Here is a 16,183-nt window from a genome sequence, read left to right as displayed (position 1 = left end):
AAGGTCTTGGTTGATACGAAAAAGATATTGCCACAAGCAGGATTCAAACCCACTACCTTTGGCTAAATACTTTATTCGATGGTCATGGGTTCGAATCCTGCTCTTGACACTAGCTTTTTCATATCAACCAAGACCTTAGATAAAAAGTATAATTAATTAAAACATCAAATGGTAAAATTAATTTTCAAACAGGAATAAACTCAAGAATCAAGACAGGAAATCTCCAGTTTAGTAAAAGAAATGTAAAATAATTGACCATTTTTTTTACAATCAGTTAAAGCAGATTGCAGATTATCTAGAAAAACTTTTAAAGATTCAGTTTTGTATTCTTCATTAAGCTTTTTATTGAAGAATAATTAAATAAAATAATTATTTACAGTTTCATTAAAATGGAAACAATTATTCATCTTCGAAGAGTTTGTAGGCGACTTGTGCTGAGGTAGTTTTCGCTTTCTTTCCCTGGAAAAAAGAATATCTTTTTGTTGAAGTTGAGTTATCATTTTTAGAGTTTCTCTTGAATACACGAGTTTTTCTTTTCACAAGGAATGCTTGTTCTTGCTCTGAACAGGGGTTTGATGATGTGTCCGTTGATTCTCTTGTTGCTTGTTTGGAAGTTTTAGTTGTTTCCATGACCTCTACACAAGGTTCACTCTGGAAATGTAACAAATCTTCACTTTTTCTTTTTCTTATTGTTGATCTGATCGAAGATTTCCTTACATCACTTAACCTACAACATTTAAGCTGATGGCTAATCGATTTAGGAGTCTGTTTAATATTAGGTGGTTCAGCGAAAAGTTTTTCTCCTAAGAATTGTACATTCGACTGTTCGTCTTGTTTTAACACAGGTGTCAATGCGGTTCTAATCGGTGCATAGCAAAATGGTTTTGGGTCAAAATCTGTCTGCATCGCTCCATCCATTTTTGTTAAATCGACCGAGCTGTTTTTAGGTGTTGGTAATAAAATGGATTGTATTTTTTTTCTCTTGTCTAAATCAGACTCACTGGAATTATCAGTGCTCTTCTGGCTAGTTCTGAACCTCGCCTTCATTTCTGGAGGGGTTTTTAATTTTTTTATTAGATGTGAAGTTTCTGAATCTGAAGAATCAATATCTGTATTGGATGTAAGGTAAGGTACTTTTGTGGCAGTTTGCCTTTTTTCATTGATCTGTTTAATATCAATCCCAGTTTTATGTTCGACCCTTTTTTCAATGCATTCCTCATTATTATCACTGGTTCTCTGGTCATCGTTCTTACTCGGTATAAGGCGTTTTAAAATTTTTAGTCTAGGGAATATTTCCAATACGCCAGACATTTTTTTATGGAACAAACTTTTCGAAGTAGACACTTTATCTTGCTTTCTTTTAGCAGCTTCCTGGCAATGTAAATAGATTATAAGCAAATGATATTAGGAATTTTAATATATACCTACGTTCTGAGTAAAAACATCATTGACTCTGATTTTAGAAGGTTCAGCCTTTTCTTCAACTTCGAAAGATCTTGAAAATGGCTTGTAACCAAGGGTACGCTTTTTTTTCTGATATGAATAATCCAATTCATCATCAGAAGTAGGTCCTGTAAAATTCAGTAGTAATATCTATTTTACTATAATATATGATATTCCTTTTTATTGACTCACCTGTTCTCCCACCGTCTGAATCTGATGTTTCATAATTGAATCTGATTTTTTCATGCTTCAATCTTTTCAGTGGAAATTCCTCTCCATTGTCCACATCGCTCGAGTCCCTGCAAACTGACCATGTCATTTTCATTATACACTGCCACCGGCAGTTATTACATTTCTTCACTCATGTCTGAAATGTCGCCGTAATTAATCGGCGACTGACAGATGGTGCAGACTTTTTTCAATTCGGTGTAGCATTGTGTACAGTACACGCCGACACAATTCGGCGTTTCGCATTGTATCAACGGTTCGACGCTCGTCTTGCTCACCGATCCACAGACGACACACGCCTTGGGTTGTTTCAAGCCGCACAATTTGGCTATTATTGGACACCTAACGTGAAAAAACTTGATAATACGACAGTCGAATTTAGTACATGATTATCTGAACATGGCAAAATATATTATAAATGGTTAAATATGCCAAGCTGAAACTTACATTACAGCTTCCACTACAAAACATGTTTAAATATAATTTTTTAAATATTTTAATAGTGATTCTAGAGATTTAATGATGAGCACATGGTTAAAACATAAACTCCTGTCTATAAGGCTAAAATAGGCAAACTAATTTTTACATAGTTGGTTTATTCCAACATTCTATATCCCTTTTTGGACTTTCATTTATCATTTTATTATTTATAAGAAATAAACGACCATAGTCAGGCAGAAATTTTTTTTGTTATTTTGAAATTTAATTTTTATATCAGTGTTCTGAATAAAGCTATATTACACAGTTGTTATGATCATAAAACAAATTTTAAAAAAAACATATGTTCTAGCTTTTTATTACTAATGGTTAGAGAAATGGCCAATTTAATATTTGATTTATTATTATTTAAATATTACCTGTATCTCAACTGATCCATAAATAGCATCTGATCGCCTTTGTAATCCAGACCGTACTTTTTTCTCAATTGCCTCCTTGTATACTTGACGAAAGTGCTCCTACGTGAATTAATATGATTGTACAACCAGACAGATCTCTTACGAGCAACATCTGGGTAGTAATAGCACATAATCCAATTTCTCAAACGGAGTCCATAAGCTTCCAATATCGACAGTAGCCAACAGAGTACTATCAGTGATACTGAAAAATTATGCAATTTTGTTTGGGAGTCAAAAATAAATAAACATTTTTGTGGATATTTTTTGATGGTGTCCATCCTGATTTTGAGGAAGTATAATAAGATGATGGGTAGGAAATAAATTGACTTTTCCAAAATAGGCATTTATTTTGTCAGAAGCCTTTCAGTCTAATATAGACCATCTTCAGAGCCTTTTATTATGGATACTAAAACCAAGCTAATTAAGTTATTTTTAAATGAAAGATTTCTTTTTAAAGTATGTGAGATGATAAACCTAAAACTTGGTTGGTTTCTAGTCTGAACATTCTCACTGTTTTATCTAACCAGCAATAAAAATTGAAACTGGAAATGAAAAAACTACACAATAATTAATCAAATTCACTATTTTTCTGCTTGTCCAATTAAAACATTCAATTAATTAAGGTTTTAAGTTGAGATAAAAAAGTCAGGGTGGGGCTGGGTTCGAACCCACGACCTTCGGCCTGATACGCCGTTACTCTACCACTTGAGCTATTGTGACACGACATAAGGAGGGAAAACTCAAAAGGTTGGAATGAGATGGGAAGTTAGTGTCCAATTGGATCGAAGTCACGATAGCTCAAGTGGTAGAGTAATGGCGTATCAAGCCGAAGGTCGTGGGTTCGAATCCAGCTTGTGACACTGACTTCTTTATCTCAACTTAAAACCTTAATTAATTGAACAATAATTAATGTTATTTTCCAATTTTGTTGGTATTTTAAACCAAACAAAACCAAAAATTAAACCAAAAATTTTTTTTCCTGTTTTTTATTCACAAGAGGTTTCGCAACAGCAGAGGTTATATCAACCCTCGGGGTGCCAGTGTTTTTGAAAAAAAAAGCCCATTTGTAAGTATGTCGGGTTCGAATGCAGGGCCGCTGGCCTTACTGTGATGAGCGCCGTGTCAACGCCTAAACCGTTGCGGCCACCGACGCCCCTAACCATCCCCAAAATTTTAAACATCAGAAGAGAAAAAAAAAGAATTTTAACATTTTTAAAAAAGAATAATAACAACCAAAATAAATTCGACAATCAACTGATCTGCAGCTGGACTTTTGGAGGTGAAATAATTTTATCAGACCATATGGAAGTATGAAGACATAAAATGGCAGTGATAAAATTTGAATATAGTATGTACCAATTTGCCTATAAATGGCCATATCGGGTGGTTTCGGATCAGGCAGGCATGATGTAGTGTCACGTTCGATGCTGAGGTTTTCAGGTTGAAACGCTTTTACAATACTCAAATAAATATCAGCCAGAATTCCTTTGCCGTTTACTTTTATCTCTACTTCTGGCGTAGCTGAAAAACCAAAACATTAGAATATTTTCTGATATCTGTTTTTTACTACTAGGACAGTAAAATAATGTTCTATGCAAATATACCGTCAAAATCTGTTTGAAACTGTCCATGGTATCGGATCATGGACAATATCCAGAACAAACTGTAGTCAGCCAGCATGTGAATGGACAGTTTGATTGTCGCCAATGTAAGATAAATAGCAGTTTTGATCAATTGTTGTTTTTCGCTTTGAACCAGACAGAGTGAGTTTATCTAAAAATTCTTTCGATAAAATAAAAACTTAAGTGTATTAGAAAATGGGAATTTTACTTACTCTTATATATTTTCTCTTTTCATGAAGGGTCAAAGGTAAAAGTGATTCCTTTCCCATGTAAGTCCTTTTCAGATCAATTTGAATAAAATTGTCCGTTATGAAACGATTATCATACCAATCTTTCAGCAAAAAATCTCTTCTATATTTAAGTGTCCTAAACCAAAAAACAATAATTTTACGAAACTTTTTTCTCTTTTTTTTAAATGAAACTGAACTGACTGAAATATTGTATAGAGAAAAAAGAAGCTAAATGCAAAACTCATCCAGTCGAAAAGTGCTAAAATTGCACTAGTACGTGCTCTTATTTCTCCAGCGATTCCTGCGGCAATGTCACTGGCATTTTTCGAGGGTGTTTCTTCATATTCAAGTTTGTGCTTGAATTCGACTGACACGTAAAATATATTCTTGATGTGATGAGAAAACTCTTTCAGTCCTTAAACAATTAAAATTAAAAAAAAAAAAGATATTTTGTTTATTTACACAAAAGTATCAAATTTGTTCTTCTTATAAAGAATTCGCAATAATTTGATATGAAAAGTACTGCCATTTTTTTTGAAAATTTGTCTTTGTATTTCTTGTCTTGGCTTATTGTGGATCATTTGTACATAATTTTGACAAAAAATACAAACACTACGCTTTAATTGGTTTAAGAATACAATGGTCTTAATAATCCCTCAATAATCATAGGGATTAATCACACAATCACTTCTGCCAAGAAAATATTGAAATTTAAATGGGGGGGGGTGTCTTACCACATTTATTTTATAATTGTTTTAGTTTAGCCCTATCAACCATATTCAAGTATGTAAATAAATTAAGGTTTTCAGTTGAGATAAAAAAGTCAATGAGCGGGATTCGAACCAACGATCTTCGGCTTGACACGCCGCTGTTCTACCACTTGAGCCATCGTGACCTCGATCCACTCGGACACAACCTCCCATCTCAACCACACCTTTTGAATATTCTCTCCTTTTTGCCTTTTTTCCATTTTTTATCTCAACTGAAAACCTTAATTAATTGTAAGATATTTATTGGTCAAGCGGACCACGAAACTAGTTTATTAACTAAGTAAACTAGTTAATTTAATATGTAAATAAAATGTCATTGTCTTAAATTCAGCCTCAAACGCAGTAACAGCAATAGGCATAATGAACTGTTTTATATTTAATAAAATCCGATGTTTTTATTTTAAATTATCTTACTTCTTTTAGTCATTTGCACAAGATCGTCACTAATAAATTCAAAACCTACGCATACGTAATCGATGAATTTCACTGAATAGCAAACCAAGTTGGAGACGTATGTGATCGAGCACATCCAGTGCAGTGAAGGAGGCAGTTTGTCCTGTTGGTATTCAAAATTTTGTAAGACAAAGGGCAACTTTTGGACAAAGGACTCACCTTGCAGTCGAGCACTGCGCTTTCCAAAGCTGCAACACATCGCGCATAGGGTGTTCCAATTTTTTTGTTACAAACCCCAGCCACGCTGTTGAGCCAATCGAACGCCGATTTAATGACACCCACTAAAAAAAATAAATATTTGAAACAATAATGAATGCTTTGTGGTCAGTGTATTGATCTGGATCTTACATAAATCCAATATTGTTCTTGTCACAGTTGAAACAAGATATTTAATCTTTTTAAAAGTTCCTTTGATTTTAGCCATTATTTGTTCGATTGAATGTTTAATGGCAATGAACGGTTTCTTCACCATATCCAACATTGATCGAATCCCTCTTTTCAGTTTTTCCTGAACATTTAAAATCGTATATTTTCATATAATCACTAGCAGTTATACTGTTATTGTTTTTATTTTATTTTTTAAATTTATTCTGGCCTGTTATGTTCGTCGGTTCATTTTCTCTTTATGTTGTGCAATGTTTGAATGCATAAATAAAGTGTTGGGTTGTTGTTGACTGGCGTGTTTACATGTTTTTTCGTGTTGTATTTACATATTTCGTGTATATCCATTTGGTAGCTATTTTAAACTTGGTGAAATAAACGTGTTTCGACATCACGCCATCTTCAGTGAGGTACTGGACTCGCAGATCAACTACCATCACCATGTTTATATTTTTTTAAAACTTGTCTGTATTGCTGAAGGTTGGGGCTTTTGAGATGAGATTGTGTGATTTTCAGTCATTGCCCCTACATTATATTATTTGTTGTTTATTGTACTTTTATTGTCCTGCCAGTCGCAATTTATGTACAGTTTTCGTTTAAATTGTTTTGTCGATGTTTTGTCTCTAACGTTCTCCAATTGATAGTTTTTGTCTCCAATCCTAACGTCATTTCGTCTTTGTAATCAATGATTTCAAAAGGAAAATATTCTAAAATATTTGAACTTTATCAACATTTAAGTTTTCATAAATCCGTAAAGGATTTCTAATTGTTTCATTTATTTTCTTGAAGTCCGTGATGCTGTCTTCTTCGGTGGTTTGTCTGTAATAGGTCATCGCCAGCCCTCTCTTCCTTAGCTTTGCATTTTGTTTCTTATCATTCTCGGGGTTTACACATACTAATTTCTTTTACTGATTCTCCAGCCATTATACGATGTTTTATGATATAATGACAACCAGCTCTCTCTTTTCTTTAATCTATTGTTAGCATTTTTTTACTCTCCTCGGGGCTTGGATAATTGTGAATAAAGTAATACAAATATACAGAAAAAAGATAAAAATAGTCTGGTTAGCATTCACACTACCCCAGGGTACCCGAATTGGGGATAAGCCTTTCCAGTCACGCTAATAAATTACATCACACTACTCCATAGTAGTTAATATTGCTCGTGGTAATGCGGGATAAACCTCTACAGTCATGCTAATAAATTATATCACACCACTCCTGAGTTCTTCACATTCCTCGGGGTAACTGGACATAAACACTGCTATTCACGCTTACAAATTACATGCATACATTCATCCACACTACCCTCTAGTAGTTAATGTCCCTTGGGGTAATTGGGGATAAACCCCTCTATGCACAATAACCAATTACATTCACATTTCGCAGATCATTCACACTACCCAGAGTACTTCATACTCCTCGGGGAATACGAGATAAGCCTCTCCAGTCACGCTAATAAATTATATCACACCACTCCAGAGTACTTCACATTCCTCGGAGTAACTGGACATAAACTCTACTATTCACGTTTACAAATTACATGCATACGTTCATCCACACTACCCCATAGTAGTTAATATCCCTTGGGGTAATTGGGGATAAACCCCTCCATGCACAATAACCAATTGCATTCAAATTTCACAAATCATTCACACTACCCAGAGTACTTCATACTCCTCGAGGTAATACGGGATAAGCTTCTCCAGTCACGCTAATAAATTACATCACACTACTCCAGAGTACTTGACATTCCTCGGGGTAGCTGGAAATAAATCCTGCTATTCACGCTAATAAATTACATGCATACGTTCATTCACCCTACCCCATAGTAGTTAACGTCCCTTGCGGTAATTGGGGATAAACCCCTCCATGCACAATAACCAATTACATTCACATTTCACAGATCATTCACACTACCCAGAGTACTTCATACTCCTCGGGGAATACGAGATAAGCCTCTCCAGTCAGGCTAATAAATTATATCACACCACTCCAGAGTACACATTCCTCGAAGTAACTGGACATAAACCCTACTATTCACGCTTACAAATTACATGCATACGTTCATCCACACTACCCCATAGTAGTTAATGTCCCTTGGGGTAATTGGGTATAAACCCCTCTATGCACAATAACCAATTACATTCACATTTCACAGATCATTCACACTACCCAGAGTACTTCATACTCCTCGGGGTAATACGGGATAAGCTTCTCCAGTCACGCTAATAAATTACATCACTTGAGTACTTGATCATCCAGAGTACTTGACATTCCTCGGGGTAGCTGGAAATAAATCCTGCTATTCACGCTAATAAATTACATGCATACGTTCATCCACACTACCCCATAGTAATTAATATCGCTCGGGGTAATTGTGGATAAACCCCTCCATGCACAATAACCAATTACATTCGCAATACCCCAGAGTACTACATACTCTTCGGGGTAGTACGGGATAAGCCTCTCCAGTCACGCTAATAAATTCCATCACTTGAGTACTTGATCATCCAGAGTACTTGATATTCCTCGTGGTAGCTGGAAATAAATCCTGCTATTCACGCTAATAAATTACATGCACATGCCAAATAATTCTCATTTCACCAAAGTGCTCGTATTTCTCGGGGTAACTGGGGGATAAGTCCCTCTTTTCAAGCAAATTAATATATTTGTTCCTATAAATAACACTATCACATACATGAAGGTGCAAAGACCTTTATTTATGGCGCTGAGTTATTGGATCAGCGATTTTACTGGTGGGTGATTTGTTGTTTGTGTATTTATGAGTTTCTTCGTGTTGAATGCGCTGTGCTTGCATATTTCAAGGTTTTAAAATATGAACATGTTTCGTATTTTTTTGTACATCATGACACCACGATGCAAAACTCGTCTGTACTGTTTTGCGGGTTTTTTGTGATGTCTATGTGGGTTTAATAATTTACTTTTCGTCGTTGTTTCTAAGTTTCGCTTAAACGTTATTGTTGGTAATATTCAAATAGGAAGAATGATTTTTTCCAATTTCAAATTTAAATTGAACTCATTACACATCTAGTCCTTAATTCCTAATGTGACGAATGCGTACCTGTTCGCAGACCATGCTTTCCGACAGCACCCTGGCGTTGTGCAAAGCGTTTCTAGCCGGACCCGTAAGAACGAGTATAAAGGCATACGCGATGAGCGCCTGTCTTCCTTTTTTGCTGAAAAGCTGTGGAAACACCATCAACACAATGCATCTACAACGACGAATAAATGGGTTTTGTTCGTTCGGAACCAGAAACTGTATTCACCGGAGGATTTACCTGAACCTCCTGGAAAACGCGAGCCCCAAACTGAGCATGATCCCGAAAATCGAGCATATCACCGTTGCCGATGCAAACGAGAAATTGAGCTGAAGGATGAAAAATACAAACAAGAGATACGTGAGACACACTCCGCCTGAAAAAAAATCCGTTGATGGAAAACGGTTCAATCGACAAAATAAAATCAACGAATCGATCTTACTGATGAATCCGACAGCACTCTTCAGCAAATAGTTTTCCAAAGTGCCTTCTTCAAACAGCTTGACGTAAAATTTCTCGCATTTGGACATTTCCGTACCGTACTTGGCACCTCTGCTCCCGCCGATACAGCTTGGACAGGTTCTGCAATTCACAAACGTAGAGGTATAATTTTTCACAAAAAAAGTAAATAGTAATTATTGCAAGGGTGCAAATAAACGCGATATATTGAAAGATAATGATAGGAGATTATTCGAATTGTTGGGGTCTGCGGTTGCTGAGGGGTTAGGTTGTCTAATTTGCCACACTAGTGGTCCTAGGTTCGAATCCCCGGCATAGCCCATGGTTAATTTTGAATATAAGGAGAAATTATTGTGAAGTGGTTTGACCCTTGTCCGCGACACTCAACAGATAGTTGGACTTAAAATCTTCCTGCATATCGGAATTTCTTAATTTTGCAAGTTATAACTGAATAACAAAAATATTGGTGGACAAAGGTGGGTAAATGTGGCCAAAGAAAATATTTATAATTTTAAATCTTCGCCTAGCTTTCGGAACTTTATTTTACGTTCTTCAGGAATGAAAATGATATATTATACAATTTTGGCCAATTTAACATCTTATATATATNGAGAATCGGACCATGGACAATATGAACTTTTTTGTTCATTTTAGGGTGAAGAATCTACTGGAGAAGTTTGTAGCACGAGTAGCAATTCACCCTGTATATATACCCCCTCTCAATACATATCTAAGAACAAGACACATTTTTATACTTACTGATTTTTAGTCAGAAGTATATAAAATTAAATCTTTGTATTTTCTTTTTCTTTTTTCTTCACCTTTTCAACTATGAAATCACTAGACTAGTTTTATATATCACAGATAGTAAAAATAAAAATAAAAACAACAATGGGGGGGGGGTGGCCGGAACGGTTTAGGCGTTGACACGGCTTGTCACTGTAAGGTGAAGGTCCCGGGTTCGAATCCAGCGGCCCTGCATTCGAACCCGTCATACTTACAAATGGGTTTTTTTCAAACCCAGGCACCCCAAGGGTTGATATGACCTCTGCTGTTGCGAATCCTCGTAAAAGGAAAGAAAAAAAAAACAACAAAGACTAGTGTGAGGTTTTTCTCAGGTACGGTTTATACACTGTAACTAGTGTAGTCAAGTCCTTTTGTAAAGCCTGATGAATAAAATGCCCACAAAACTGATTGATTGTTATCTTTAAGTATTATATTTAAATATCTTTAGCAAATAGTATTTAAATAAGGTTTTTATAACTTTTGAAGATAGGCTTTTTTTCTGTGAATTCTTATTTTTTACTTTTTTGAGGTGTGGACGTTGAATGAGGGTTTTGCAGGCTGGAAAGTGCACTTTTTTCTATCCTCAGAGCCTCTTGGAGTACCACTTTTGGTGTGAGAATTGTCTTACCGAAGTGGATGTGCGGTGACAGGGCTAGCTTCACATTCACAGTCTTTGATTCCTCCCGATAGACTCGGCATATCTCTGCGTTGTCCATTTTCTTTAGATGGTAGTTAAGAGGGCACTGGTCAATATAGAGGTCTACAATTTTTCTCAGATACTGCTTGTTGGGGAATGGGGTTCCTTCCCATCCTTTTTGAGAGATTTATAATCTCAAACCTGGTGCTCTGTTCAGTGCTTGTGTTTCTCTCTCTCAAGCCATTTTTCCAGCCCAACTTAAGCACACACTCCGGTGCACCTAGTGGTTCTGGTGCCGTGGGGTGAGAGGGTTGCCTCTTTTTTGGCTAGTTGGTCTGCCTGTTCATTTCCTTCTATGCCTTAATGTCCGGGAATCCACTTTAAAGTTATATTGTGATTTCATAGTGCCATTAGGCAATTTAGGCACTCCTAGACAAGTTTGGAATAGAAAGCTTGCGCATTTATACCGGCAGGCCTGAAGAATCAACCAACCAGGGTGTTGTCAATTTTGAGGACAGAACTCAGTCTTATCCATCACTCCAGGGGTTATCAACAGCTGGGTCGTTTAAGCCCTCAACGCAATCAGTTCCTAAAACCAAACCCATCCACTCTTTTACTCACTTTTAAATATATTCTAACTTACATATGATTCATTCAAATAGGGTGGTCGATATTCCTTCATCACTCTTTGCAACTATTATAAAACTAACCTAATTGGGGGTCGACGGACTCAATATTCCGTCATTAGCCCTCTTATAATGCACATTCACGCCAATAAGTACATTCACTCTAACACAGTATATAATAAAACAACCTAGTTTTCTCCAAGAATCGGAACTCAACCCAGATACTCGCTGGGTTCAAGTATAATTGTCATATCGGGTGGCCTTTTCTGTACGGAGTCAAGGAATGGCACCGTTCAATTAAGTGGGACACATGGAGCAACCTTTCCCTACACGCCTGACACATACGTGCGCTTTGGCACAAAAGTTCGTGTCGGTATGTGAACCTCACATGGCCTATTCTCAACCGGGTGAGGATAACAATTCTTATATAAGTCAGATTTGGGCCAACTATTGACAGGACTTTTGACAAATGAGAGCTTCTTTGCCAAACCGGCCAACCGACATTGCCTACATTCTTTTAATGGTGGCTTTTCGCGGTTGAGACTTTTCAACATCTAATAAATACTCTTTGTAAAAAAACAATCTTTTGGTTTAAAACTTTTTTAACCAATATTGGTTCTCATGCATTCTATTAAAAATTTTGAAGTGGTGCAGTGGTTTTCTATCACATTGTGGATATTTTACCTTTAAAAAGGCATATTTTAATTTTTTCCAAGATTATACCCTAAGCCAATTACTTCAGATTTCATTACATCTAATGTTTTTTTTTATGCTCGATACATTACCTCAACCACCAAAAATGGAACTTTTCCGAACAGGTCGGTTTCAAAGTTTGGACACCAGAAGATTCTTCGTAGGCGATGGATTTGTACCTCATGTAAGTCTTCATCTTCCTCCTGAGGCGGATCGCCTTCAGCATCCAAAAAAGGAAGCACATCTTCTATTAGGCTTGATACAAAAAAAGTTTTGAAATCCGCTATAACCTTTTGCATGGTTTTGTGTCAATGTGATTTTAAATAAACCATCGAAACTTCAGTTCAATTCATTCAGTCATCACAAGCCTCGTCAGAGCTTTCGGCAAAAATGATCGTAAATTATTACACAATTTAAAAAAAAATGTGTCAACCAATACTTTTTGAATTAGCTGTATTGATTTAGGCAAAAGAGTTGGGACAGATGAAAATAAAATTGAGGCAATAGTTTGGAAATGACATTGTTCTACCAATTTTATCGATACCTAAGGAAAATATAAAAATTAAAGAGAGATTTTATAAAATTTATAATTTAATATTAAGTATTCTCATTTTACGTGTCATGCTGCTCATTGTTTCATTTCAAAATAGACATGTTGAATGATGCTTTATTCTGCATGAGTGTGTGAAACATGCTCTCATTTCATTTGACGAAATAATGAGGATTTATATTTTTAAATTTTTAATTCTGGTTTTATTCTAATAATATCGTATGTATATGTTAAATTTATGTAAAGTTCTTGTAGTCAACACTACATTTTTAGATAAATGTAACGTTTATGTTCTTCAAGACACCTAGGAAAGCACTAATATTGCTTTTCTATGCAAGAAGAGTACGCCATATTTTCTTCAGGGTTTTGAGTTGCGTTTCGATTTTATGACTTATAAACCGTTGTAAATATTAAACAGCTGATTGTAGTTTTCTCGGTGGTAAATGTATTTTGTTCAAATGTTAACAAGTGATTTAAGTTTCTTCTTCGTAAGCTGATTGAGCAGATTTGTAAGTGATAAAGGTTCAGTAAGGTGAAGAAGAAGATTGAAAACAAAATTGAAAGTGAAATTTTCTTTTTTTTTATTGTGCTTTCTCCTTAATTTTTTCTATTTCTGAGACTACATCTGGTGCAAGACACAGTTATCTACTCGTCGGACTAAAAACGAGTTTCTACGTCGGCCGAGTACGTCCATAGTTTTTAGTCTTGTCCCTTTCTTTTCAAAATGGAGGTAGTTAAATGTAAACATTGTGGGATCGATTTGTCGAAAAACCTTTATTTAAATTTTTTCAAAAATCAACAAACGAATTTTTCATCTTTTTTTTGTTGTAAAAATATATATTTCTTTAAATAAATGAGCTGAGTCTGATTCTATGTACACTGTTGCATTATGTCGATTTGTTTATTTTTACATGTTTTATTCAATAAATTAAAGTTAAAAATAAAGTAAACGATATGTTGCCGGTATTTAAATACAAAAAAATATACAATGTTGTATATAAGCCATCAGCAAAGATGGCAAATTTCACTATCCTCCTATCGTTCACATTGCAATGCGCATAAATAAATAGTACTATACATTTTAAAAAAATCACATCGTTGAAGAAACATAAACAAGAAATCCTCTTCCAAACTTTGATGCTGTACGGAAACAATCACGCCTTGGGATTTAGTGATGTACTGGAAAGAAGGAACACTCAAAATTTGGGCCGAACCTAAATTACTAAACAATGAACATTACAATCTAGAAGTAGAAATTCTAATCTTCTTTTTGATTCGTTATCAAGACCATATTTTTCTCTTCCTGTGTCATGTCCTTGTCGTCCCAGCCCCAGACTTCGCCGTCGTGCGTGTGGTCGGACCTCTTGGCCGATTCGTATCCGCCGTCGCCGGTCCTGGCAGCACGTTTCTTCACCATTTCGATCGAAGCAGTCTTAAGATCGTAAGCCCAGCCGATTTTGGAGAAGAAGTCGATGAAAGCCGTCGTGAAATTGGTACTGTAGCCGGAGAATTCGGACGTCTTGTAATCCCAAGGGAATGCGTGGTGGTAGTTGTGCCAACCCTCGCCGAACGCCAATATAGCAACGGAGAGATTCTCCCTCGGGCTGATGGTCCTAGGGAATACCACATTTGTAAAACATTGCAAACTAAAGGAATTTTTTTTAAAATTTAAGATTAAGTTACCTGTCGTACGGCCTTGTTCCGTACATGTGGGCAGCGCTGTTGACCAACCAGGTTCCATGAAGAGATAGGGTGTACCTAGCAATCGCTGCTACGTACCAAGCGGTCCACGGTTTCTCGTCCCAATAGTAGACAGGGATGAATGTCGGAAGGATGAAACAGATCAATGGTAGAAGTACCGCGTACGTTCTGCTCAGGGAGAAAAAGTGTTCATTTGTGCAAATTGCTTCAGAATGTTTTATCACTCACTTTTTCTGGAACATCACGACCCAGTCTTGCTCCAGGTCGGACATGTCGACGGTTTTTCCCTTGTTCATGACGTCCTTGTGCTTCTTGATGACAAGCCAGCCCATGTGGCTGAAGAAGAAACCCCTTTTGGAGTTGTGCGGGTCTGCGTCCGTATCGGTGAATTTGTGGTGGACCCTGTGGTCCCTCACCCATTCGTAGATGTGGTTCTGGAAGGCGAGTGTCTGGAAAATAGCCAGCATAAGTCGCAGCGGCCACTTCGCCTTGTAAGATTTGTGCGACCAGAGTCTGTGCGAACCCGCCGTCACTCCCATCCCTCCTAAATATATCAGCACAACCGCTGCAAAAACAACACAAATTAAAGCGACTTTGATGTTTCTACATGCGCCTATATAGAGTTACAAAAGCGCATTTATATCGGTACGAACTTTCTTCCGAATATTTTCCGATAGCACGATACCATTTAAAAATAAACAATTTACAGAAGTCTTGTTATTGTATTTGTTACTTTTGTTTATAAAAGCTTCACTTAGTATTTCGCTTATGGAGACCTTGAGGTATGATGCAAGGCGCGACAAATGTGTCGACTCTCTCAAATTTTTCAGAAAGTTGTACGTTTAGAATAGAATATGTTCGATTAAAATAATGCAGCACAGAATAGATTTTATCGTTCCAATTCAAGATAAGTCAGCATAATTAGCAAACGTTAGTAATATGGATATCGAAGAGCTCAAAGTTGGTGTTGACCCTGAAAAACTGAAAGTTGAAGAAATACAATCCAAAATTATACAGTTAATATATTTCTAAAGTCGAAATTAAAAACGTAATTTTACTCAAAAATTACTCAATGGAGTGAAAACTAGAAAAACGACTGAACGATTTGAACACTACATTAAAACTGATAAACATTTAGATTTATGATTATTCGGAGATGGTGAAATGCGGTCTGGTGTGACGTAGGTTTTAGAAAAACAGTTTCTTTATCGTGCCAACGTTTCGATCATTATTGAGATCATCTTCAGGGCCTGCGATTTACAAACATTGTTTAAATTTTACAAATACATGTAGGATGTGAAAAAAATGAATTTATACAAGGCTAGAAAATTTTAGATTAATAAAAAGAATTTATACAATGTTAGAAAATTTTGGATTAAAAAAAAGAATGAATTTGTACAATGCTAGAAATTTTTTTTCTAAAAAAATGAATTTATACAATGCTAGAAAATTTTAGATTAAAAAAAATGAATTTATACAATGCTAGAATTTTTTTAGATTAAAAAAAATGAATTTATACAATGCTAAAAAATTTTAGATAAAAACAATTAATCTAAAATTATTTGGAATTGCATAAATTCATTTTTTTAAATCTAAAATTTTGTAGCATTGTATAAATTCATTTTTTTTAATCTAAAATTTTGTAG

The 16,183-nt window shown here is 35.7% G+C and overlaps 2 protein-coding genes across 8 annotated transcripts in view; both read right to left on the bottom strand.

Annotated features, from left to right (window-relative positions):
- Nucleotides 1-353: 353 nt before the first annotated feature.
- LOC106668517 (DC-STAMP domain-containing protein 2-like) lies at nt 354-12,848 on the bottom strand. 3 transcript variants are annotated; one of them, XM_014397359.2, is made up of 16 exons: nt 12,379-12,841; nt 9,528-9,667; nt 9,326-9,461; nt 9,109-9,259; nt 5,991-6,150; nt 5,802-5,923; nt 5,604-5,745; nt 4,621-4,834; nt 4,402-4,555; nt 4,172-4,340; nt 3,924-4,088; nt 2,529-2,769; nt 1,795-2,013; nt 1,636-1,742; nt 1,429-1,571; nt 354-1,371 (listed from the first exon to the last, which is right to left on the bottom strand). In XM_014397359.2, the coding sequence occupies exons 1-16, from the start codon at nt 12,528-12,530 to the stop codon at nt 400-402; spliced, it is 3,387 nt and encodes a 1,128-aa protein (XP_014252845.1). In that variant the 5' UTR covers nt 12,531-12,841; the 3' UTR covers nt 354-399. The 3 variants fall into 3 exon arrangements, 2 of the variants coding, with proteins under 2 accessions (XP_014252845.1, XP_014252846.1); XR_001340757.2 differs by having other exon boundaries at nt 1,134-1,371; nt 1,429-1,593; nt 12,379-12,848; XM_014397360.2 differs by lacking the exon at nt 12,379-12,841 and having other exon boundaries at nt 355-1,371; nt 9,109-9,231; nt 9,528-9,619.
- Nucleotides 12,849-13,393: 545 nt separating this feature from the next.
- The window catches only part of LOC106668492 (acyl-CoA Delta(11) desaturase-like), a 30,440-nt gene continuing 27,650 nt past the window's right edge, over nt 13,394-16,183 (bottom strand). For all 5 annotated transcript variants that reach the window (XM_024230491.1, XM_014397322.1, XM_014397323.2 and 2 more), the window contains exons 3-5: nt 14,766-15,102; nt 14,520-14,705; nt 13,394-14,449 (exon numbers count right to left, since the gene is read on the bottom strand). In XM_024230491.1, coding sequence (XP_024086259.1) covers nt 14,095-14,449; nt 14,520-14,705; nt 14,766-15,102 — 878 coding nt within the window. In that variant the 3' untranslated portion in view covers nt 13,394-14,094. The remainder of the gene's footprint in view (nt 14,450-14,519; nt 14,706-14,765; nt 15,103-16,183) is intronic.

This window comes from Cimex lectularius, unplaced genomic scaffold (genome assembly GCF_000648675.2).
Source record: "Cimex lectularius strain Harlan isolate CLEC.00 unplaced genomic scaffold, Clec_2.1 scaffold36, whole genome shotgun sequence".
Taxonomy (NCBI): domain Eukaryota; kingdom Metazoa; phylum Arthropoda; class Insecta; order Hemiptera; family Cimicidae; genus Cimex; species Cimex lectularius.
Note: the sequence above shows the minus strand (reverse complement) of the source record. Positions and strands in the feature narration are given on the sequence as shown.